Genomic DNA, 26,417 nt, shown 5'->3' on the forward strand with positions numbered 1-26,417 from the left:
TGATTTATGGTGATGGTTGGAGTCTTGGTAGTACCGTGGGTTCTTCTGATTCCAGATTTGGTGGTTATTGTCTTCTTGGAGTTCGTGCCTCTCTGGAGAATTGAAACCCTAATTTATAGGGTTTTCTTGTGTTCTTGAAGAAGTTCTCGTTGGTCTTTTTATAGGGCAAAGCAACAGAACTTGTGTGCTTATCTTTAAATCAGGTGCTTGTAACCCTAAGTGAAGGTTACAAGTATGATTTCTTGTTATCGGGCCATGTCCATGATTTATTGTGATTGGGCCATGCCCATGATTTATTGTTATTGGGCCATGCCCATGTATTCAAGTAATTGGGCCTAGCCCAAAATGAGTTTTATGAGTCCATAAATTCAATAACCTTGCATTTTTATAAAAATTCACCTAGTATAGAATTTTTAGAATGTTCCTTTCCTTATAAAATACTTAGTAATTCTTTTAGATTTTCAACTTTCCGGATTTTGTTATCGGTAATGTATATATGTATTCGTTAAGCGTCTAAAAATATATTATTTTCAGACTCGTTGTCGTAGCAGTTCCTCACGATGACGATAAGCCCATTTTGTTGTCGTCGGTTGTTATGTATTCCTTTTTCGACCGATTTGTTTACCTGTCTTATTTGGTCGATTGAAATATACTTTATTTCTTAGGAATATTTTCTTGCAATTTTAGGTTCCGTCGTCCGTATTGTCCTCCCGTCCGTTTAATCCGTTTAATTTAGCATTTATTGGTAGATTGAGGATATTGTGTATATGTATTTATGTGTATTTATACTTGTTATCTTTCAAGTATTTTCTTAGTATCCTTTGTGTATTATTTAGATTATCCTAATCGTATCTAAATACATACACTTAACACCTAATATATATACACCTTGATAAGTTTTCTAAATATATATATATAGGGGACCGCTAGAATGAGAACCACCTCGAGTTGTAAGAACCGCGAGAACCACACCGTACGGGGCGAGGTGGACCAATTTTTTTTTTCAAAAACGTAGATGCATGTATTATAAACACATTCGTAAAAAAAAAAATTTTAAAAATGTCGTGCGTGTAGTTTTTTACACCACAAGTTTGTGGTTTACGAGTTCCGTAAATTACGGACCTCGTAAACCACAAACTTGTGGTGTAAAAAACTACACGCACGACATTTTTTTTTTAAATTTTTTACGAATGTGTTTATAATACATGCATCTACATTTTTGAAAAAAAAATTGGTCCACCTCGCCCCGGATCAAGTAGTTCTCGCGGTTCTTACAACTCGAGGTGGTTCTCATTCTAGCGGCCCCCTATATATATATATATATATATATATATATATATATATATATATATATATATATATATATATATATATATATATATATATAGGGTTAGGTTCAAGAGTGAACACTAGTGTAGCTTGCGAACTGAGTGAACTAATCCTGGCCATACACGTGTGTAGATCAATGGCCAGGATTTGATGTTGAAATACACTAGTGTATTTTACGATTTGATGATGAGATCCTGGCCATACACGTGTGTAGATCAATGGCTAGGATTTGTTCACTCAGTTCGCAAATACACTAGTGTTCACTCTAGAACCCCACCCTATATATATAGAGTAGGGTTCGCACGGAAAGTGTGTTTTTCCTAGAAAGTCTAGGAAGCGATCTGGTCCATCCGATTGGTGTATTTAAGGGTTGAGACTAAATCAATGGCAATCTTGTAATATTTGAGTTATATAATTAGAGACTTTTAATATAGTGAGGGTATTTTGGTAATTGGAAGTGTTTTAAATAAGTCAAGAAACTGCCATATCAATAATCAATCCCTAAATTCATGCAATTTCCCCTCTTTCTCTCTTTCTATCTCTCCCTCTCTAAACCGATCTCTTTCCCCTTGCTACTGGCGACGCAAAACAGGACCCCAAGAGCATTCAGATTTCGGTTCCAAGGCTTGTTCATACCCCTTTTCTTCACTAGGTATTCATATCTTGTGTTGTGATTAAAGTTCTTGAAGTGCATATACGTTTTTGGTCTTAATCTGCTTGTAACTTGGCTGCGTTTTTTCTGTTTTAATTGATGATTGTAGAGAGGCTTGTACCGCTGTTTCTGAGTCGTTCTTGATAAATGGAAGGATTACCAGCATGGCTGGTAAAACATGACGTCAACAAATCTGCTTGCTGTTAAAACACAGCGTCAAGAAATCTGCTTGCTGTTAAAACACAATGTCAAGAATCCTCCAGCAATCTGCTTGCTGTTAAAACACAGCGTCAATAAATCTGCTTGCTGTTAAAACACAATGTCCAGAATCCTCCAGCAATCTGCTTGCTGTTAAAACACAGCGTCAAGAATCTGCTTGCTGTTAAAACACAGCGTCAAGAAATCTGCTTGCTGTTAAAACACAGCGTCAAGAATCTGCTTGCTGTTAAAACACAATGGCATGCTTGTTGTTAAAACACAATGTCAAGAAATCTGCTTGCTGTTAAAACACAATATCATGAATCCTCCAGCAAATCTGTTGACTTAAAACACAATCAAATTTGTTAAACTCCAGTATAAAAACAAACTGTTGTAAAACACATTATGATGTAATGTAATCATCAAAAAACCAATGTGATGTAATGTGACATAGACAACAACATAAAACACATTCAGAGTGTTAAAATGCAAAAGAACTGTTAAAACACAACCTAATTATATATTGATTTCAGAGTGTTAAAACACACTGATTCAACCTCTCTGACTAGTAAAACACATCACCAAGACATGCTGATAGGTTTTCCAGATAAACACATTGACTTCCGGATTTGAATTCGAAAACAAAAAAAAATTCCGAAAATCATGGAATGTTAGTTAATGAAAAATAAATTCCAAAAATAAAATTAAATTTTGAAATTACATAGTTGCCCTTTTAGTTAAAATAACTCAATGCCACATGTCCAATTCTCATTGCTTCCTAGACTTTCTAGGAAAAATAGACTTTCCACCCAACTCCTACTATATATATATATACATATACATATATATATATATATATATATATTTTTTATATATATAGTGGAAGGTTCAAATGAGAAGAATTTTTTTGTAAGAAGAAAAAAGAACAAGTTTCAACCAATAAGAATACTTCATTTTACTTCATTTAATATTTGCATTTAATTTTAATATAAAGGTATATTGGTAAACTTACAAAAATCATTAATTTGTATTCTTCCCCTTTAATAACTAACTAAATTAATTTGTAACTCCTTTTCAAAATATATACTTTTTCCAAATTAAAAAAAACAACTTAATTTAAAGTATAGAATAGATTACTAATTGTGTAGGATAAATTACGAGTTGTGTAGGATATATTTCGAGGTGTGTAGGATAAATTTCGACTGTGTAGGATAAAATTCTATAATGCGTAGGGTATATTTAGGAAAATTTTGATATGTGTAGGTTTTGTAGATTATATGTAGGATAATTAATGATTAGTTGACTAATTAATTAAAGAGTTAAAAATTAATAATATGAGTTATAAATAAAATAGTATTTTACTAATATGCCCTTTCTTCTTTTTCTTCTCACATTAAATTTCTTCTCAAATGAACCTTCCCCTATATATATATATATATATATATATATATATAGGGGGCCGCTAGAATGAGAACCACCTCGAGTTGTAAGAACCGCGAGAACTACTTGATCCGGGGCGAGGTGGACCAATTTTTTTTTTTCAAAAACGTAGATGCATGTATTATAAACACATTCGTAAAAAAAATTTTAAAAAAAATGTCGTACGTGTAGTTTTTTACACCACAAGTTTGTGGTTTACGAGTTCCGTAGTTCCGTAAATTTACGGAACTCGTAAACTACAAACTTGTGGTGTAAAAAACTACACGCACGGAATTTTTTTTTATTTTTCTTTTACGAATGTGTTTATAATACATGCATCTACGTTTTTGAAAAAAAAAATTGGTCCACCTCGACCCGTACGGTGTGGTTCTCGCGGTTCTTACAACTCGGGGTGGTTCTCATTCTAGCGGCCCCCTATATATATATATATATATATATATATATATATATATATATATATATATATAGGGGGCCGCTAGAATGAGAACCACCCCGAGTTGTAAGAACCGCGAGAACCACACCATCCGGGTCGCCGTTTACCATGATTTTTTTTTACAACTAGATGGGTCGCCGTTTACCATGATTTTTTTTTACAACTAGATTTGTGCATTATAAACACATCCGTAAAAAAAAATTTAAACGCCGCGGCCGAGAGGGTAGTTTTTTACACCACAAGTTTGGTGTAAAAAAAAAAGAAAACAAAAAAAAATAAAAACACCAAACTTGTGGTGTAAAAAACTACCCCCTCGGCCACGGCGTTTAAATTTTTTTTTTACGGATGTGTTTATAATATACACATCTAGTTGTAAAAAAAATCATGGTAAACGGCGACCCGGATGATGTGGTTCTCACGGTTCTTACAACTCGGGGTGGTTCTCATTCTAGCAGCCCCCTATATATATATATATATATATATATATATATATATATATATATATATATATATATATATATATATATATATATATGTAGGGGACCGCTAAAATGAAAACCACATCCAGTTGTAAGAACTGAGAGAACCACTTTCTACCTTTGGATCAAGGAGATGGATGGATGAGATTTAAAGTAACTAAAATTAATATTAAATAGATTTTGTCTTATTATGTCTTTAATATTTTAATCCAAAAGGGTAGTATAGTAAAATTACACTATTTTGTCTTTTTATAAATACTAGTGGGAAACCCGCGCGTTGCCGCGGAGTCGATAATAAACATATCAGTAACTCTTACCATTTACAATACCCGTAACATAGATTACCTTATTGTTCTATTTCTAAAAGAAGTGCAAAAACCAATAATTTTCATATCTAAAAGTAACCAGTCGCCCAACAATGAGGTATATTCCACACAGATGGTTCGTTCTTGTAGATATGTGTGCCCCTTCCCTTTCCTTTTCGGTCGCCAAAAGGCCAACGGCTACTTTTATCTTCTCCGGACAACGATCTAATTTGCTCCTCAGCAGAATGCTGCCCAACCATTTTATGGGCCGATTCGCGATCAACCTACAACAATTCGAAGTCGTTATAACACTCGAAATTAAATTAATTACTACATCAATCTATTTACTAAAAATTGTTGAAGCTTACACCAAATGCAACTTCAAGAACTTCGATACTGAACGTGTTGTAGAATGATGACTCTGCGTTACCACCTCCTATGCTAAAGAGCTGAAACCGGAGATTTAATTAGAAACTTAGCTTAAAAACTATCGAATTGGATTGTATTCGAATTGGTTATTAGTATTTCACCTGCAATTCACCGGGGACGGAGACCGAATGTAGAATCTTCGCCAAAACAAGGCGTCCGTTGTTGTCGATGTTGATTAGATACGCGGTGATTCACACAGATACATAGAAGAGTTCCCCACACTTAATGTTATGGCTTTGTCGCGAATCTCCTTCGATCAGAGTAATCATTCCCTGGCCTGCAAATTATATCAAAACGCATGAATTGAATTAACTTTATTTTTTTTAGCATGTAGTGAGAAATCGATACTGTTAGCTACGTATTAAAGAACATCGGCGTCCCAATGGTTTGGTACAACGAACGTTTGATGTTCGGCTTCGAGAAATGCAGCACGGTATTTCTCGATGCCATTGAAAAAGTCGAAACCCGCTTTCTTTTTTATCATACCACTATACCAGCAAGTAAACGCCATAGGACCATAATAGCACCTGTGATCAGATTTACCAAAAAGTGGGCCTTCCAAGAGCTGTGAGTTCAGCAATGCCTCTGCCAGCCAAGAAAAAGCAAGAGCTAAAACTGAGAGACAAAAGGAAAATAAAATAAAGCAATTAAAATGAAGTAATAAAAATAAGTAGAAATATCCAACCTCTCCAGCTCCAATGAATAAAAATTGTGTTCTGCCAAAGATTCGCCAACTAATTTTAGTGCAGAAATAAGCCCTGCAAGCACCACTGATGATGTCCCCCTAAAACAAAATAAGAAGACCTTTAGCTAAGGGTGGTAATTTGAACCATATACTTACATAGGGTGAGTACCAAGCCCTTGCTCATACAGCTGGTGAGTTACGATGGATTACATCTATATTACATGAGTTACATATCACGATGACTTGTTCTCCATCTCTTTGGTGTGACAACATTGGTGCTACATATCTTGCACTCAACCCAGTGTTTCATCAGCGTACGAAACAGTTGGAGATTGACTTGCATTTTATTCGTGACATGGTTTTGGCGGGTATTTTGTGTGTTTGATATGTTTCCACTACGCTTCAGATTGTAGATCTTTTGACCAAAGGATTGTCTGGTGCTCATTTTGACAATCTGTGGTCCAAGCTTCACGTGGATGCACGTTCAGTTTGTGGGGGCATATTAGAGTGTATTTGTATATATGCACATATATAGAGTTTGTTATAGTATGGTATGTTAGTTTTAGAGTTAGTTAGTGAGGTGCTTAGTATGTGTGTGCAGGAGCAGAACTATAGTTAGTGTTAAGAACCATAGCACGGGCTAGAGCTACGGCTCAAGCCCGTAGTGTTTTTTTTTCGGTTTTATACAAAGGATATCTTAAAAAAATATACGAGCCTCCCCTAACCAATAAATAGGATACTTGAAATTACTAAAATCCCATTTTTTAATCAGCACAAACATTTTACAACCCGAAAATTAATCAAGTCCGAATGAAAAAATAAGCCAAAATTAACAATAATAGAACTGAAAGTAGACCCTAAATATAATTATATATTCTTATGTTCCCCTTAATCTTAACTAGTTTTTGGACTAATCATGACCATTCAAAGTCTCAAACTTTTAATCTTGGCCCTTTAAAATCATTTTTCCCTTCTAGAAGCAACAGTTGGTGAAAGTTTCACTCCCTTTCCCTTTCCTCTCATCCTGCAGTTAGCCATGATCTTACAGTATCAACTCCCCCTCATAATCGCACAGTTACTCATTCCTCTCTATATCTCTCATTATCGCTTGCACATCACAAAAATCAGTCAGTTGATCCATAGACGACATGTTGATGTTCGTCACTCATGAAAAGATGAAGATTGGCTTCTCTCATAACTCAAATCTCAATGGAGGCACAAAATCTCCGCCTGTCTCCGTCATCTCCAAAACCACCCAGATCGATGATGCCGCCGACTATGATCTCTCACATCTACATGGTTGATCCATAAACGCCAGAGGCTTATTATTTTCCCCCTTTTTATAGTTCATATTGCCTTGGAATTTCACTATTATTTTAGCCTCATAGTGACCTAATTATTTACATATGAGATTGCTACGTACAGATCTCATACTATTTCACCATGAAATCATCTTTTTCTATCCGAAATGATTAGCATGAAGTCAAATCAACAAGGCTTATTTTAGTGATTTCTGGTGCGTTTCGAAATCAATAACGTCCTTAATGTTTCCCTGATGAATTTTCCCTTGACTATATGTTAGACCTCTCTGACAAGGAATTCAGTAATCCTGGCATCGATTCATTTGGAGAATCCACCAAAGAGGCATTTGCATCGGTTTCTTCGCTGGAAAATGAATTCTAGCAGTTTCTCAATGGTAAGATAATTTGAGTCGCCGGTGACCAACTCTTTTCTGGTAAGTCGAATAAGTTATAATTTCATAATTACAATTTATTGCACGGAAATTTATCTGAAATCTTTTTGAATAAATAAATTTTGTAAGCATGTTTTTTGGTTTAATAATTCAGATAGATGATATCGGAAGTTTTGAATCGTTATCAAAATTTGTGGGTGTGCTTTTATGTCGGAGCTTCCAAATTTATGTCGAGGTCGGCTTGTGGCTAATGTTTCAGCTAGGAGTTTCATGGTTTGGGATTACCTTATCCAGTTCGGAGGAGGTGTTGAACCAAACGGCCAAGAAAACCAAGTTGAGTCTAGTCAAATGGGTCGCGTACACTCACCGAGTCAACAACTCGAATCAACATAGTGGTATGTTCCTTTTAGACAAAGATATTTATTCCCATTGTCTCTTTAATTAAAGTTGTTGAAAGCTTGTAACAGGAAGGTATAATGTTGTTATTATCTTACTAAAAGAAGAACTTTATTTTAATGTTACATTTGCAGTGTTGTGACTTTGAACATTCAAGATGGCGTGATGTTAAGTTACACAAATTGGATGATGCAAAGCACTAAACTTTTGTCGACCCGGAGGTATGTATGATTTAATTTAGTCATCGTTCATGTACATACAATCAATCCTGCTGATGTCGACTATTGGTATGATATAGGACAAGTGGAAAACACGTGTATTCGAAGCAACCCATCGGTATGTCACATCGCATTAGCAAAATTTTGAATATGTTTTTCTACTTAGTGTGATATTGATAACAAATTCATAATCTTCTTTGGGATGTAGAATTTACATTATAAGTGTAAAAATAGTTCATGATCGTGATCATCATTTATTTCTTTGTTTTCACATGAAGGTAGGATGTTGAAGATAATATGATCCGATATTTGAATATATTTTATTTCTCAAAATATTAATTGTTTCAGGAAATAAGATTTCTTCAAAGTTTAGAGCATAGATTATATGGATTTTGAGATGATGTGTTTCTAAAGGTTTCATTTATGTTGGTTCATTCCAATATTATTAAAGATAATTTATTGTCAGACCTTGTCTTCTATGATAATGAATCGTAATGATTTCCTAAGCATCATGGTCTCTATTTAGCTTGTATCTACTAAATGCAGGATATTGTTTGTTTGCAGGTTATGTTTATTGCTTCAAATGTCATGTTTGCTAATTGAGATAAGTAATCATCTTGATCCTACGCATGGATATTTAATGATTTTTCATTAAGTGAACTGTAGAACCGATGATTAAACTTTTCACACACTCTTTTGTGGCAGGATGCACCTTTGCGTCAAAGAAGAAAATTCGAGATTACTGATTTGTGGTTGCAGTTATTGTTCTTTTATTGAGACCTAATGCATTATTCATTTAATCTCATATCCGAAAGATTAGTTTGGTGAAGAAAAGATGGGATATTTTGAATATTCCAAGAAAACAACATTGAGGATCTTTCCATTATGTTCCTAATTGTTGATCATGTTTGCTTTACACGTTTGTACGGTTTTCAAATTACCATGGTGTTGTACGTGGTGACGGATGATGCTTATGTGGTAAATGAAGTCATAGTGAGTCACTGACTAAAAAGAACCAATTTTCAGAAGATGCTTTTCACTTGTGTGCAGGGATCATGGTTAAGTCTCTTAATCGAAGTATTCAGATTCTTGGCCTAAGGTTTGTTATTAACAAATAGGTGTTTGTTTCATGAGTCGATATCAAATTATTTTAAATGTTCAATGGTTCAAATAAGGATTATGCTATATGTCAACGACACAACACTACCAAATGAAGATAGTTGTTTAATTATACATCATCATTACATATTTAACTAAAATAAGGCTAATTAACCTGGATTTCAAGATGATCGCACGCAAACATATTCAACTCTTTTGAGCAAGTCATACAAAACCCTACTCTTCAATGACCTGAGTTCTGTGGCAAACGAAACAATGCACCTGCCTAAACCATTTCGTTAATGGTTAAAATTAAGCAAACCATTAGACTTAGACCACACACGCTCAGAAGAATAGAGAAGGTAACCTTGAAACAATTTGGGCCCATGCATGTGGACCCTACCCACCTTGCTTAGCTTGCTTTGTATTATATACATAACCCACAAGCATCCCACATAATAAAAGAGCACCAATAGGAACCAAGTCCTAGGGATCATTCAACCCTTTTTCATAATCTCGCTTTACCTGCATGCAAAGTGCAAATGATTTGTTGCTTTGTACGGCTCTTATTTAAATAGGTAATGTTTTTGTTTACAGTTCAATATATACATATATATGTAATGCCCTTAATATGCCTTCCATCGGACGGGAATAAAACTAGTTGATAAAGTTAGCCCAAGACCCATAACAATGTTATAATTGAAAGAGGCCCATTTTGATTTGTGATTACGGGGTGGCAATGAAAACCAAAGGTAGATTATACAGAACAGAAGCCAACGATCTGAACAGAATACCCGATCATCATCCCTGCTGAACCTGCGTTTTGTTGATGTTGAAATCATTGATCATCATCCCTGCGTTTTGTTAACAATGCTATAGTTTGTGTAGTGGAAAAAGAAACTTTAGATAAAGTAAAAGACGACGATATTATGGAACGATTTTAAGCTTTGAAAAAAAAAGAGAAGAAAAAATCTATTAGGTATTTGTTTTACTTAATTTATTTATTATCGTTTTTATTTTATTATTGTACGATTGCACGCTAAAAAATTTTTCCCAGGATACATCTAAATTAATGGGCTAGGTCCGCCACTATGTTTGTATATATAAATAATGTGTATTCATTTGTGTAATATTGAAATGAGAAAGAATATTACACAAATTGATAATCACTTTACATATAGTTTGTAGTCATCTTTTCCGGAATGCTAGAACATGAATTTTGAGAATTGAAAAGGAGGTATTTCGGTCCTTGGACGTTTTTCAAGGGTCACTTGTGCAAAACAAGGTAGTAAGGTTATGCCTAGGAAACGATTGTAACCTTCGTTTCGCCACATGTTCTTTTGCCATTATACTCCGAGGTCGTTTCTTGATGTAACATTCTTCATACAAAACTGTAATATTGCCTTTGTACATGAGTTTGCAATGTATCATGTCAAATTCGGTGCATTAGAACATCTAGTTAATATTTCGTGAAAGAGTAAACACATGTCATCGTCTTCTTGTTAAGAACATAAATTAGACTTCAGAAATGATAATAATTAATAATAAGTCTAAAGTTTAGGGTAAGGATAGTGTAAAAAGGGCCTAAAGTGTGAGAAGGGTATTAATTATAATACTATATATAATACTATATAACACCATATAAACACCGTATAACAATATGTAACACCATATAATACCATATAACACTATGTAACACTATATAACATTATATAACACTATACATCTATCATAGACATGCTATCAGACAAACTATAGTGTTATATTTGTTATATAATGATATATACTGTTACATAGTGTTATATGGTATTATATGGTGTTACATATTGTTATACGGTGTTTATATGGTGTTATATAGTATTATATATAGTGTTATAATACACTTCTCACACTTTGAGCACTTTTTACAGGATCTTTTACCCTAAAGTTTATTTCTTCTAATTATTTGATTGATTAAAAAATTTAATTACATGTTAACGATCCTCCTGGTACGTATGTTTTACGTATTACAGATATGATCTTCACCAGGGCCGGCTCAACCATTTTGGTGGCCTAAGGCGAAGTAAAATCTTGTGGCCTTTTTCCCCATAAAAATGTATGTAATTGAAAGTTAAACATGAAGGGCCCAAGTGTAATTATTTGAAAGATTGTGTTAAAATTTAAAAACAAGGAAAAAAAATGCTAAACCAAGGATTTGAACCCGGGTCTCACCAACATCCATACATACACAAAACCACTACACTACCAACCACCAATCTATTGATAACCCACACCCTAAATCTTTTATAAATGGACTATAGTTTCATCAAATTGTGGAGGCCCTATAGTTTTGGTGGCCCTAGGCCCAAGCCTCATTTGGCTTACCCTTGGGCCGGCCCTGATCTTCACTGTTTTCTCATTTCTGAATGAAGAAGTCTTTAAACATTCATACAGCAATTAACCGTTAATGTGATTATCTCTGTTAATTAAACGTTACCTATTTTGTGCTGAAAAAAAGTATTTTCATGTATTTTTTGTTTTCCCTCTTCAGCCAAGCTGTTTATATATATATATTATAATTAGATACTTAGAATAGATGAAGGTTCCTGAACCATCATTTCCTATCACATCATGGTCTTGGATGTTATATGAATTTTGACGTACTTTAAATTTGTCAAAGTATAGTTACTTGCATAGTTGTATAAACCCATTATAACATCTATCAACTGATATATTTTAATAGCTAAAACTCCAGGTTGTTGCCCGTATACATTGAAAATATTAAACTTTTCTGTAGTTCATACTCTATGTTATAAAGCATTCAAAGTTTCAAGCTGACAAATGAGCCGCAATCAAAATCCTATCCCAACATATATATTTATTTTTTTTTGAGTGTAGAGGTCAAGTATTCACTACAGGGTACCGTGATGATGCAATTTTTTTCACCTTCGCTTAGTTACCTGAAATCGATTAAAGACGGTCAACCTCAGCTAGAATCGTATTTAGTCGTTTAACCCGGGACAAGTATAACATAAAACAATTAAAATAAAACATAATTTCTATGTATATTATATTAATGAATGAATATTAATTTTTGAATTACTTTAGTATTTGAAACTGTATTCTTTTATTTATATCGATAGGGTGAGAGTTGGCTACAAAGTCCATTGTTTCTACAAAATATATAGAACACCATAACGTCAATTATAAAACACATTTAAAACCCACAAATAACAAAGTGTAGACTACTAAAACATCATATTTGTGGGTTTTGTGTTGTGTTTTGGGGACGATAAGGCTTTGATTATCGAATGACTAACATTACTGTGTTTTATGTTGATTATCATGCTGTGTTTTATATTCATAATTATACGATGGTGTGTTTGAAGTTTTTATGGACTGTTAAGGTTTGAATATTGTGTTTTAGTGATCTTCACTCTGTTATTTGTGGGCTTTAAGTGTGTTTTATGGCTGAAAGTGTGGTATTTTATGACTTTGTGCACTTTGTAAGAAAGATGGACTTTGTAGCCGAACCCCACCCTATATCGATATGCCCGTATTTTGTTATAAATATTAGTAAATTAATATATTTGACATATATAGAAATTCTCGATTTTTTTATGATTTATTAGGTGCAAGTATTTTCCGTCTAGGCCGATTACGTGCAACTAGTCAAGCGACTTAGGAGCGCCTAATGACTTCTGCAATTGTAAATAGTTTTACGAAAAAGAAAAGTGTTTTTAGGTGGTTTTGGAGATTTTAAGTGTTACAAATAGTCCGCAAGTTGGGGTAGCGGACATGTAGTCCGCTTGTTGAAGGATCAGAGTTTATATTCAACATTGATTATTGTATATTTGTTTTGGTATTCAATAATTCATTAATATACTTTATTTTTTCTCTAATAACTTGTAATATTTAAACTTCATAGAAAAGTCTACAAGCACAATTTTGCTTTTTTTCAACACTGCGCATACAACTTAAAAAAACGGGGTTTTTTTGAAATAAAGTATTTTTGTCTCGTAAATTTTAAAAGAATATTTTTTTTTAATTAGAACTCCATTTTCAATGATATTTGTATTAAAATGTCAAAAATAAATATATTTAAAAAATAAATATTACAAATTAATTAATAAAAACAAATTATATCTTAAATGAATTGTTGCATAAGAAATAAAATACAATCAATCAACTGAATGTCCGACCCTGGCCTCAGCCCAGTGGTCATGGCAGTGATAGTTTGGGCTTGGGACTGAAAGGTCGTTCGAATCCTGAGCAACTCCCGAGTTTTCTATTACAGTGCGGTTACTCCGGCTCTGGTGCCAGCATGCGGTCTGGGTCCAGAGTGCGGAGGCCGCAACGGTAGTCATGTGGCTGTCGGCTGGAAATTTTCTCGGGGAGTGCCTGGTCACTTTCGGATGCCACGCCCGAGGGTGACTAAGGACCCATGGATGTATCACTCGGATACATGTGGGTGCGAAGACCTCTTGACTGTTGGAGTCAGTAGCCGTTTAAAAAAAAATCAACTGAATGTCCACACCTCCACAAAGCGAACTTAAAAAGTCTTCCTACAAAGAGGAGTTCAACAAGTCGCTCCCCCAATCAGCGGATTTTAACAAGTCTGCTCTTTGAATTAGCGGACTACCTAAAAACACTTAAAATCTCCAAAATCCAAAGTCCGCTCCCTGAATTAGCAGAATACCTAGAAACACTTAAATCTCCTCAACCACCAAGCAACACTTCTCCTTTTCCTACCTTTTAGTTTATTAAACAATATGTGCATATATACATGTATATATGCGTGTATAGAAAGAGAATTAAATTGGTTAACTTAATACGTTCATCAATGTAGCCTGGAGGAAGAATTAACATATGCAAGTTGTGAATACTATTCCATGTGAATTAATGCATCAGCCACCAATTGAAGTAATTTACTTGCAAAGCTACTTCACAAAGTCAACCCCACCTTGTTATAAGTACATCATAACCAAGAAAGAACTTAAAACACAGTTGCAGATAACCAAAAGTAAAAGAAAGATGGGGTGGACATGGAAGGAAGAACACCTGGATTTATTCTTGGTTCCATTAGGTCTCTGGATCATGTGCACTTATCATCTCTTTCTTCTCTTCAGATACCTCAAACATCCCCAACTCACAGCTATCGGATTCGAGAATAATAACAAGAATGGTTGGGTCAGAAAAACACTTCTGGTATAACTTAATTCAACCACTTATCTTCTTCTTTACTAGTAATATTCATCGAAAACTGCCTTTAGAGACAGTTTTCCGACAACTATGGTTTCGTCGGAAATTCTCAAAATCATTTCTGACAAAAACTTTTCGATCTTGTTTGTAGATTTTAACGATTATTCTGTTTTCTTGAATTGATGCAGATTGAACCCAAAGATAGAGGGTTTGCTCTAGGTGTTCTTAATGGTCAATTAGCAGCCTCAACTTCCTTAAGCTCAATCTCTTTAGTCCTATGTTCTCTTATTGGTGCTGTACTAGGTAACTCATCTGATAACTATCTTACAGACAGATTTATCTTAGGGGACACAAGTAAATCCACCAGCGCCATTAAATACATAATGATTCTATCTTGCTTTCTACTGGCCTTTGCTTGTTTTGTACAAACAACAAGACACTTTGTGCATGCTGGTTTCCTTATAAGCATGCCCGCCGGTGATGTTCCTGTTGAGTGCATCCAAAAGGCAGTGATCCGAGGAAGCAATTTCTGGGCTGTTGGATTGCGCGCCCTCTATTTCGCTACCACTTTGCTTCTGTGGATTTTCGGCCCGGTTCCTATGTTTGTTGGCGCGGTAGCTACAGTGATGATCTTGCATTTTCTGGATATTAATAAACAACCCATGATTGGGTATGGAACAAACAAGAGTAGTAATTCTGTAGTTGGGGCTGTAGCACAAAATGGAAGGAATTAGAGATGATAAAGTTTAAACATCTCGTTAATATTTCAAACCCTATCTTTTGTGTTTCTTAGATCGATGTTAGTGTATCCCTTTCCTTACTCAAAGTCAACTTTCATGTATTAAATTTCATTACAATTTTAGTACATAATTAATGTACAGATATATTATTATAAATCATCAACTTATGCAACTTGATAGAATATACTAAAGAGTAAAAGAGTATATAAACTAATATGAAAGCTAATCAGAACCATCGACAAAAGAGAATCATTACGAAATCGCATCTAAGCCATCGATCTATCTTCCTATCCAGTCGTTGAAGTTTTTGTCTGACAAGCTTTCGTTGACTTGCATCTGTTTCGGATAATCCGAAGGATACAGGTAGCAAGGCAAGTTTACATCAATAGGTTCGACTGCAGTGTTGGCCCCAAAATGGATCTTTGATCTCTAGACATGAATCGAACTTGAATATAAAATCGAATATCTTTACATGTGATTCTGAATGTGTACAGGGATATAATACAATTGAAAACTACAAGCCTATTTATACTAATTGAATAGATGCAAGTGAAAGGACGTGTCTCCTCTTCGCGTCTGATGATCTTGTGGTTCTCAATCGATTTGAAGAGGTGTGTCTTCTTGTCCAAGTCGCGTCCCTGTGTTCTTGTTTCCTGATGTCGCAGATCAAGAGGTGCGATCATAGGGATATGTCGTATCCTCAAGTTGTTGGTTACAACCTTCCAACTTGTCATCTTTAGTCCCCGCACTCTCGTAACTTATCTAATTCTAACATAAACTATCTTTATACTAATTTCATAACGAACCCTTATACTTATAGGATGTGAAGGAGATTATGATTTCATTCACCCCCCTAATCTCGAACATCCTTGAGTTGTAGATCTTGAACTTGATCAATTCCATCTTCTTGAAACTCCTCGGTATCCAACGTTTCACACGGATCTTCTTATTCACCAACCTTGCTCCTCACGAACCATGTTTCACTCGAACTCGCTTCACACAAACTTGCTTCACACTTGTCTTGACCGTACGAACCTTTTCTTATGTAGTTGTCTCAACACGAACTCCACCGATCTTAGATTAACTTGCCCACCATCATATCACATGATCGGAATCCATCTCGCATAGATTTTGATAAACTGAGTCACTCAGATTTGTCTTGCGGTTGTATCACACAACACTTTCTTCTTCTGACCCAGTCACAGGATACGCGTGTCTTCTTCCTGATCTATCACAGATTAAATATCCTCTTCACGGTTGTTTCTCACAACGGGTTTTTCATCATTGATTGCTTCTCTCACAGATTCTCCACTTTTACCTGATCCACTCACTGGATTATTTTATTGCATATTACTATATCAAATTCTGCATTCACTGCACCTTTTCTGCACTCACTGCAAATTATCTTCTTGTTTCCGACATTCATTGCATCACTTTCTTTCCATAGCACTTTGTTTCTTCACAGCCCTTCTATTGCTTCTCTCGACTTTTGTTTCTGAAATCGATTTTCTGAGTATCTTGAACTGAGACTGAATTGATTTGATTTCTTCTTGCTCTAAATCGATTTAACCTGAATCGATTTTTTTTTGTTGGGATTCTTTGATGCGTTCTTTCTTCGTGGCTCTGGTTTTTGAATCGATGTTATACTGAATCGATTTTCCTTTTCCTTCAATACTGATTCGATGTTGACTGGATCGAATTAACTAAATCAATTTTCTTCTGAATCGATTTGGTTTCTGATTGATCACGAGTTGAAGAACGAATTGGATTTGAACCTAGGCTGTTTCGGTTCATCTCGGACAGAATCACACGTTTCCTTTAAATAGCGATCATTGCTTTTCTTCGAATCACTTGATCTTAACAACACACTTCGAATTACTCGAACGATTCCTTCTTCACCGGCTTCTTCTTCCAGATCGACTCGCTCGATGTTTTTTAAACTTTGAATAACCACCGGATTAAATTCTGATTCTTCCTAGCACTCCAACGAAACAAGAAAACAACCCTGTTTTGTGCTCCTGTACTCGGTTTTATTCACTCACGAACCCTATTCTGATTGCTAACTTAGAATTCTCACAACCCTTACTTTCTTGTTTCTAAAATTTCCTAACCACCAATACGAACCACTGTACTAGTAAAATTCAATTCCCTTGAATTCAACAAACTCTCAAATCTTTAACCCGCGAATAACCACAACGCGTATTAATTGAATTCCTGACAATCTAATTCGCACTATAACCCCGAAATCAAAACCCTAGATTTCGAACAGAACCCTGGTTCGACAACCTTGAGCCGAAAAAACTAAAAACTTGCGAATTGAAAATAGAATGATGAAACCTGATCGTGAATAACTCTGCGATTCGATGCCTTGCGATTCTCGTGCCTAGAGCCTGACGCTCTGATACCAATTTTTGCCCAGAATGGATCTTTGATCTCTAGACATGAATCGAACTTGAATATAAAACCGAATATCTTTACATGTGATTCTGAATGTGTACAGGGATATAATACAATTGAAAACTACAAGCCTATTTATACTAATTGAATAGATGCGAGTGAAAGGACGTGTCTCCTCTTCGCGTCTGATGATCTTGTGGTTCTCAATCGATTTGAAGAGGTGTGTCTTCTTGTCCAAGTCGCTTCCCTGTGTTCTTGTTTCCTGATGTCGCAGATCAAGAGGTGCGATCATAGGGATATGTCGTATCCTCAAGTTGTTGGTTACAACCTTCCAACTTGTCATCTTTAGTCCCCGCACTCTCGTAACTTATCTAATTCTAAGATAAACTATCTTTATACTAATTTCATAACGAACCCTTATACTTATAGGATGTGAAGGAGATTATGATTTCATGCAGCACCATGGGCGAACCCTCTCCCTCGTCTCCTGCCATGGATTTGTAGTTTATGATTTTAATTTTGATAGTCCTGCTCTGATACCATGTAAAATTCAGTGATCGAGAGTTGATTGTGGTTTTATTGATGGTTAACCAAGAAAAAGAAGATACATATATAGCCGATGGCTACTAAAGAAAAGCTAGTAATTAGCAACAAACTAAACAGAAGACCCTACAAAGAATTGATAATTGAAAAGATAAACATCAGCCCCTTTGATCAATATCCAACATTAAGAGAATCGGCACTTCATCTTCTTGCACCAAGTTTGTTTCTTCTTCTCTGCGGCTTGGTTGAGGATAGTCTGAGGCATGGTGTCCATAATCATTGCAATTATAGCACCTTACCTTATTTATGTCAAACACGAATTTGTCTTGGTTTCTTGAGTATCTCTTCCTATTATCAAAATCATCATTATTCCTTTTGAAGTTATGGCGTGACATGTCTTCTTCTCTTCCTTCTTGTCTGGATATACCTCGGCATCGTGAAGCGTGATACTTACCTCGTCCACGATTTCCAAAATGTCATTCATGATTAGAATAGTCATGATGTGTTAACCGCAATCCCTCTTGATTGGCTCATAGGCCTCCTTTCTTGGATTTGATCCTTTCTTCAAAGGTCTTGAGTCTTCCAATTGCTTTGTCTAGAGTCATGACATCTAAATATGAGTATTGTTCAATAGATGCAACGATCTGAATGAACCTATTAGGCACGGAGTTTAAGAGTTTCCGCACTAGGGTTGGTTGATCAAATGTTGATCATATCGTAGACTACTTGTCTTAGTGACAATGCTATTCGTGTTAGTTGTGAATGAATCGATCATGTCTCCCTTATTCATTTGTAGCATCTCAAATTAACTCAGATTTGAGAGCTTGTAGATGTGCTTTCTACACTCGACGCATATCTAATCTTCAAAGCATCCCAATTTTTTTTAGTTTTTTTTCACTTTTATAACTCGCAACTTGTAATACTAGATCCTCTGACAATCCTTGAAACAAACATGCAATTGTGGCTTTGTCTTACTTGACATCAAGTTGCAAGTCAGCACTTGGTTCTATCATTTTCCATAGCCCATGGAGATCAGGGTGAAACATGGGTGTGGGAATTGGCAACCATTGTCCTTACCAGTGGCCAGACCTGGCGGTTGTTGTGCGGTGATGATAATTAGAAAAAAGATGAATAGAGAGAGAGAAGATTGTGTTGATAATTGGGGGGGGAGGGGGTACACTACTAGAAATCTTCATTTTTTACTACAAAAGTTTCCCACAAATTTTCTACAACTAAATTTTTACTACAACTTTCCTACAGTTTTTGCGACAAAAACGAGAAACAAAAAAAAAACCTAAAACAACTTTTCCGCAATTTTCAGACAAAATCGCCACGCAACATGAGTTTGTAGGAAATTTGTAGCAAATTGAGCCAATTTCCTACAGTTTTCCCACAAAATTGTCGCAAAAAAAATCTGATTTTATTAAAAAAATTGTCGCAAATTTTGTCGGAATCTGGTAACTTTATTTCTGTAGGAAATTTGTAGGTACCATGTCGCAAAAAAAAAACTAAAATTTGTAGGAAAATTGTCTAAAATAGTTTTTAGAGTTTGTAGGAAATTTGTCGGAATCTGGTAACTTATCTTATTAAAAAAAATTGTCGCAAATTTGTCGGAATCTGGTAACTTTATTTCTGTAGGATATTTGTAGGTACCGTGTAGCAAAAAAAAAAACTAAAATTTGTAGGAAATTTGTCTAAAATAGTGTTTAGAGTTTGTAGGAAATTTGTCGAAAATGGTTTTTTAATTAATTGTTTTCTTAAATTATTAATATTAAAAATGACTAAAATAAAATATTAATAAAGTATGTAAAAAGTGGGATTTGTGACAAATTTGTCGAAAAATGGTAGAAAAGGCTTTAAAAAAATTGTCAGAATTTTGTGGAAAGTTTTGCGATGGTTGTTATTTGTCGGAAAGTTGTAGCAAATTTTGTGGTAGTTTTGTCGCAATCATACTTTCCGACAAGGATTTTTCACACGGACCAGTTTTGTCGCAAATTTGTAGCTAAGGCCAATTTTCCACAGATTTGTTACAAATATGCTTGTCGTAAATCTGGCTGTTTTCTAGTAGTGGTAGTAGAGACAATACTTTTGGTTTTTCATGTGGGTTAGTTTTTTAATTCTTAAATTTTAATTTCAATAACATCAACTGGGTTTAGATTTCGTGTAAACTAATTATTTAATTTGATTTTCTATATAAAACCATGTGAAATTTAAGTAATATTATAAGTTTATTTTAAACGCAACACTATTTTCATCGTTTTTGTGGTATGTTAATTTGTGGTTTAGTTTTTCTATCTACATTACTATACAGATTTTGCTTAAGACGCAGACGTGTTGAATGTATTGAATTTAGTTTGTTTAGCAATTTCGTATACATACGGTGTTCCCGCACGCCTAACACGTGGAGAGGTAAACACTAGTTTTTATTACTATTACAAGAAATAGACATATTTTATCAAGGTAATGTTCAAAGACACTGTCTCTTAATTAAAAAGAGGAAGTCGTAGGAAAGGTATCAAATGGACGGACGCTGATTGAACTCATTTATGCGGCGTTGGACCCATTTCGTCGAACTCTACGATATGAGGTTTTAGGTTTTCGGTTCTGGATTTTTAGCTTTTAGATATTAGAATTTTTGTTTCGATCATTGTGTCTTCTTATTTAGCATTGTGTTTTTCGTTTATTTGCGTATCTTTTTTCCTCGATCTTTTGCTATATTTCTCGGCATTGTATTATATTTTGTGATATACATTGTCTAGTATTATACTTTGAGAATAGTATAGAAAGATACTTGACGGGGACCATCATGGCAACCTTCCTGTATCCAGATCTTACGTAAGTGACGACACGTTCACATTTATAAATAGAAAAACAAGACCTTCTTCGAAAGTAGAATACGCGAGTTTAACTCTGCTGTCTTCCGATGGCTTTTCTTCTTCTTCCCGGAACCTCTAAACACCCACCGACCTCCTTTCAATCTTTCCCTCTATATTTTCTATATATACAATCATCTATCTCTATATCTTCTCATCAGTTCAAATCAATACAACAGTTCCATAAAATACTTCTGGTTCTCTAGATCAATGGCAACCAACAACAAAAAATATGAGTTCCATGATTTCTTACCTTTGATGGCTGAAAAACTGGGAGGAGATGGTTTGATTGATGAAATGTACAAAGGGTTTCAGCTGCTGATGGATCGCGATAAAGGGGTGATCACTTTCGATAGTTTGAAGAAGAATTCTTCATTTTTAGGTCTTCATGATCAATCCGATGCTGATCTTTTGAGCATGTTGAGAGTAGGCGATTTAGATGGAGATGGTGCACTCAGTCAAATGGAATTTTGTGTTCTTATGTTTAGATTGAGCCCCGGTTTGATGGAGCAATCTGAGTTTTTGTTAGAACAAGCCCTGCAACAGGAGTTTGATGATTTTTGATATTGAATTTTAAATTGTTAATTATTTATAAAGATTTTTTAACCTGTTGATAATAGGCCCAAAGGCCGAATATGTTGTTTTCATGCTATATTAATGCGGTGTACGTTCTGTGTCAATGGTTGTATAGGGAGTTTAGTGTATATTACGAGAATTGTTTATAAAACGATTTTATTTAAAAATGTATACTTTGAAGAGTCTCCCTTGCAAATAAGCGTGAAAAGATTTTATAAAAAGTTTACAACTTGTTTCCAGAAAAAAAGGTTGGAACCTGCAGACACACTCAAGTCATACGGACTGGAGGCTAACACAGTTTCCACCATACCATTTGCCTTTCTTGATTTAACATCCCTTTGCGTGTGTGTACATTAAATCAAACGTAAAAAATGGGAAGTCAGTGAAGTATCCACTTATTGAGGAAACCCCTCAACCAATTATAGCCCATAACTTTTGAACGGCCAACAGAAGAACTATTTTATTAAACTAGCAAGGTGCTAGGCACCAAATTTACACAGTGAAACGATACAAAAACACACCATTAGGCCGAAACCACACAAAAAATTAGTTCAAAAGTTAAAATTTCCCCGGCCGCTCTAAGTCCACCCGGGCTCTTTCGACCGATTCTTGACTCATAAGAAACTTAGCGATTTAACCTCCTCCACTACCCTTCTGATCTCCGGATTCGCTTGATTAAAAATCACTTCATTGCGTATCCTCCAAATGCACCATTTGACCAATTGAATAATGGCATAACTTACTATCTTTTTCTTCATATGATAGAGATCTAGGATATCCTTGAAGCCCAAAGAAATTATTAGAGGGATTTTAACCCATTGTGCAACAATCTGCCATATAATTTATGTGCAGTGGCAAGACAAAAAACATGGTCACAAGATTCTAATGTAAGATTAAATATATTATGTTTAATATTTAATCTATTAGCCATTATAATCATTTACATAATATAGATCAAAATATATAATAACCTATTAAATAATTAGTTGGTAATTGTTGATGGACCATATTACCCTTATTAACTAATTAGGTTTCCTCTTGGGTGCTTATATAAGGAGACTTATGTGGAGGTTAAAAGGTTACACACTTAGACATAACCTAATTAGCATAACATCAATATCGCCTCTCTCTCTCCATAGCCGATACCCTTTTCGGTTTTCATCATCACCATCATCAGTCAGCACCCTAAGGAGGAACCAAATCACACTGACAAACATGTCGAACTCGATGTCGTCTTCTCTGACTGGATTCTCCACTGCATTGTCTGCTGTAACAGGTATGTTTTCATGTTTTCCATTATGATTAAACAGAACTGATCCAACATGTGGTATCAGAGCATATGTTGATTAGTCAGTTCTGTTTTCTTATCCATCAATTCTGGGGTAGAAATCTGGAAAACGGAATTTTGATAACTTAATAAACCTAAGAGCCGGTTTCAAGTCATAAAGATCCACTCGAGATCACTGTTTCGAGGAAAATAATTTGTTTTAAATGTATCGAAATCAAAACGTGTAAACTTATAACCGAAATCTGTTTTAGAAATGCCTTAAAATTCAGGTTTCGGGTTCCAGAATTTGTGTTTTATTTTTTTAGGGTTCATCATGTTCTTAGGAAAATTCGAAAATCCTTTATGTTTTGGAATGTAATTAGGATTGATGAGTGTTTTTTTTTGTTTGATCCAATTTTATCTTTTAAGTTTATTCGAAAACTGTTAAAAAGATATACAGTTATAATTTTCGAAATCCTTGATAAATTTAGATCAACAATAAAACAGGAAACACTATCACACAATCCCTTAAATTTCGAGTTTTCAGTTATTATCACATTAACAGCTGTTAACAGGAAGTTTCGAAGTCCTTTTCAACAAGCCGAGACCAAGATCTCGACTCGAGACCACGAGATCTCGACTCGAAATCATAAATGTTCTCAAATATTCACAGCTCGAGACAACGATTTCGACTTGAGACCACTAAGGTTTCAACTAAGGGCTTCAATCTTCACAACTCGAGACCATGGTTGCGACTCGAGACCTCATAAGGAGTCGAGATCTCATAATTCACAACAGTCGAGACCATGATTGCGACTCGAGACACTGAGGTTGCTACTCGAGACCTTAATGAGTCGAGACCTCATAATGATGAGTCGAGACCTCATAATGATGAGTCGAGACTTGACTCGAGATCTCACTCGAGACCTCATAACTGAGTCGAGATCTCACTCGAAACCTCATTATTTTAGGCTGTTTAATATGAACTAAGATTTAGCTACTAAATAATTGGTTTTTGTAATTACCTAGTTAATTAATCAGAATCAGATAATGTTTTACAAAACCAAAATGGCTTAACTTGAATGAGCTTTTGATGTATCATTTCTGGCCAAAGCTGATTTGATACATCTACTTATCATTTATGTATTACGAAAGCCATGTTAAGTGTGCATCATAAACATGAATGTCTTAATATCTGGCCAAAGCTGATTTAATTCCTTCATAAATGGCAAACTTAACAAGTGCATAACTAAAGTGATTGTCTCAATTTCTGGCCAAAGCTGATTTGTTACAATCACTTTGCACACATGCTTAAATGATTACACTTCTGGTCAAAGCTGATTTGTTTTCGTTTAAGTAGAATTTTAACTAAGTCTATTATTTTGATGTTAGTAATAGACAATATCACAGCTTCATAATATAAAATGGTCATTATTTATACATGCCTTAGTTTAACGTGCCCTTAGATCACATTAGGACTTCTTCCTTAGTATCATAACTTGCTCATCTTATTTCCACTATCAGCGCCCAATTATGGGATTCCACCTTTGACTGGTGATAACTTTGCTGCATGGAAGGATGCTCTCATGCTTACACTTGGATTGCTGGACTTTGACTATACTCTTAGAGAGAATAAGCCAGCGGACCTTACTACACAAAGTACTGCTGCTGAGCAGTTAACTCATGAAAAGTGGACAAGGTGTAACCGCATGTCTCTCATGTTCATGAAGCAGTCCATAAGCAATGCAATCAGGGGAGCCATTCCTGATTCTGAAGATGCTAAAACCTACTTGGCTTCTGTGGAGGCGCAGTTCAAGGGGACGTCTAAAGCACACGCTAGTACCCTTATCCTCAAGCTGGTGACGACTAAGTATGATGGGAGGAGCGGCATTCGCGAGCACATCATGATGATGAATGACATGGCCAATAAGCTGAAGGGGCTGGAAATGAAAATCAGTGATGGTTTCCTTGTTCATTTCATCATTACTTCGCTTCCTTCGTCCTTTGAAGCATTCAAGATCAATTACAACACTCAGAAGGACAAATGGACGATGAGTGAGCTGGTCGCTATGTGCGTACAGGAGGAAGAGCGTATGAGGATGGATCGCATTGTGGGAATCGAAATTGGTCCTAAAACCTTATCCCACACCCATATGCCACTAGGCTATAAAGCCATAGACGTCTGCTCTTTGAATTAGTGGACTACCTAGAAACACTTAAAATCTACAAAACCCAAAATCCGCTCCCTGAATTAGCAGACTACCTAGAAACACTTAAATCTCCTCAACCACCATGGAACACTTCTCCTTTTCCTAACTTTTAGTTTATTAAACAATATGTGTATATATGCATGTATATGTGCGTGTATAGAAAGAGAGGTTAACTTAATATGTTCATCAATGTAGCCTGGAGGAAGAATTAAGGCTATACGGTATGGGGGTCGGCCCCGGCCCGTCGCGGGTCGGCGACGGTCCAAACACCGTGCCGCCCCCATACGTCGCCGTCCTCTCCGTCCCTTTTCGGACGTTCTCGACGAAGCAAAAAGATGTGGGCCCCCCATATGACCGTTTGAATATTAATAAAAAAAAAAAAAAAACTAACGGCTACTTTTCAAATAAACACCCATTTCAATACCATTTTTATAAATACTCACACCCTTAACCCCTTTTTTCACCACTTTTCACCCAATACCACCCCATCTCTCTCACATTTTATAAACCACTCATCTCTTTTTATAAAAAGTCTTCATATTTTGCATCATTTTTTACCCGCTTCCACACCATTTCTCGCTAAAAAAATATCATGGCTTCACCCGTTTCTTCAATTTCCTCAATTTCATCAATGTCTTCATCGTCTTCGTCCGAGTGGTATTCATCATCTTCGGAAGAGGATGTTATTATGCACAACATGATTATGAACGCGGCTCAAGTGTTCATGTCGGCCGCTGAAGGGTCGTCCCAACCGCTAACCAGGCGAGCAAAATATAATCGAGACCAAGAAGGTATTTTAATTTTTTTTGTATGTTTTAAAATGTATGTTTTTTTTTGTATGTTTTAAAATGTATGTTTTAATTAGTTTCATTTATTTTTTGTTCTAAATTTATAGCCGGCCACGATAAACTAGTTGCCGATTATTTTGCCGACGAACCCGTGTACCCAGCTGAGATTTTTCGACGTCGTTTCCGCATGAGTCGTCAACTGTTCTTACGTATTGCAGGCGACATGGCACAGTCTGATCCGTTTTTTACATTGCGAAACGATGCTAGAGGGCAAAGGGGGTTCAGCAATTTACAAAAATGTACGTCGGCCATTCGCCAACTTGCGTACGGTTACGCACCAGATGCATTAGACGAGTACATTAGGATGTCTGACAGAACCGCACGTCGTTGTTTGTACAAGTTTTGCCAATGGGTTGTCAAATTGTATAGCAAGCGATACCTGCGGAAACCGAACGCAAACGACGTACAAAAATTATATCAGGCACAC

At 35.5% G+C, this 26,417-nt stretch overlaps 2 protein-coding genes and 1 long non-coding RNA gene across 3 annotated transcripts; 2 read left to right on the forward strand and 1 right to left on the reverse strand.

Annotated features, from left to right (window-relative positions):
* Positions 1-4,754: 4,754 nt before the first annotated feature.
* On the reverse strand, positions 4,755-6,058 carry LOC110883673. The gene is made up of 5 exons (XR_002560549.2): positions 5,951-6,058; positions 5,752-5,850; positions 5,367-5,542; positions 5,205-5,285; positions 4,755-5,120 (listed from the first exon to the last, which is right to left on the reverse strand). It is a non-coding gene; the product is annotated as an uncharacterized LOC110883673 (long non-coding RNA).
* An 8,141-nt stretch (positions 6,059-14,199) lies between these two features.
* Positions 14,200-15,435, forward strand: LOC110886827. The gene is made up of 2 exons (XM_022134676.2): positions 14,200-14,542; positions 14,725-15,435. The coding sequence occupies exons 1-2, from the start codon at positions 14,204-14,206 to the stop codon at positions 15,268-15,270; spliced, it is 885 nt and encodes a 294-aa protein (XP_021990368.1). The 5' UTR covers positions 14,200-14,203; the 3' UTR covers positions 15,271-15,435.
* Positions 15,436-21,123: 5,688 nt separating this feature from the next.
* LOC110883675 (calcium-binding protein PBP1-like) lies at positions 21,124-21,819 on the forward strand. Its single transcript, XM_022131371.2, has one exon. It carries the CDS (start codon positions 21,300-21,302, stop codon positions 21,651-21,653), a length of 354 nt encoding a protein of 117 aa, XP_021987063.1. The 5' UTR covers positions 21,124-21,299; the 3' UTR covers positions 21,654-21,819.
* The last annotated feature ends 4,598 nt before the right edge of the window (positions 21,820-26,417 follow it).

The sequence above is a fragment of the Helianthus annuus genome, chromosome 3 (genome assembly GCF_002127325.2).
Source record: "Helianthus annuus cultivar XRQ/B chromosome 3, HanXRQr2.0-SUNRISE, whole genome shotgun sequence".
In the NCBI taxonomy this organism is placed as follows: domain Eukaryota; kingdom Viridiplantae; phylum Streptophyta; class Magnoliopsida; order Asterales; family Asteraceae; genus Helianthus; species Helianthus annuus.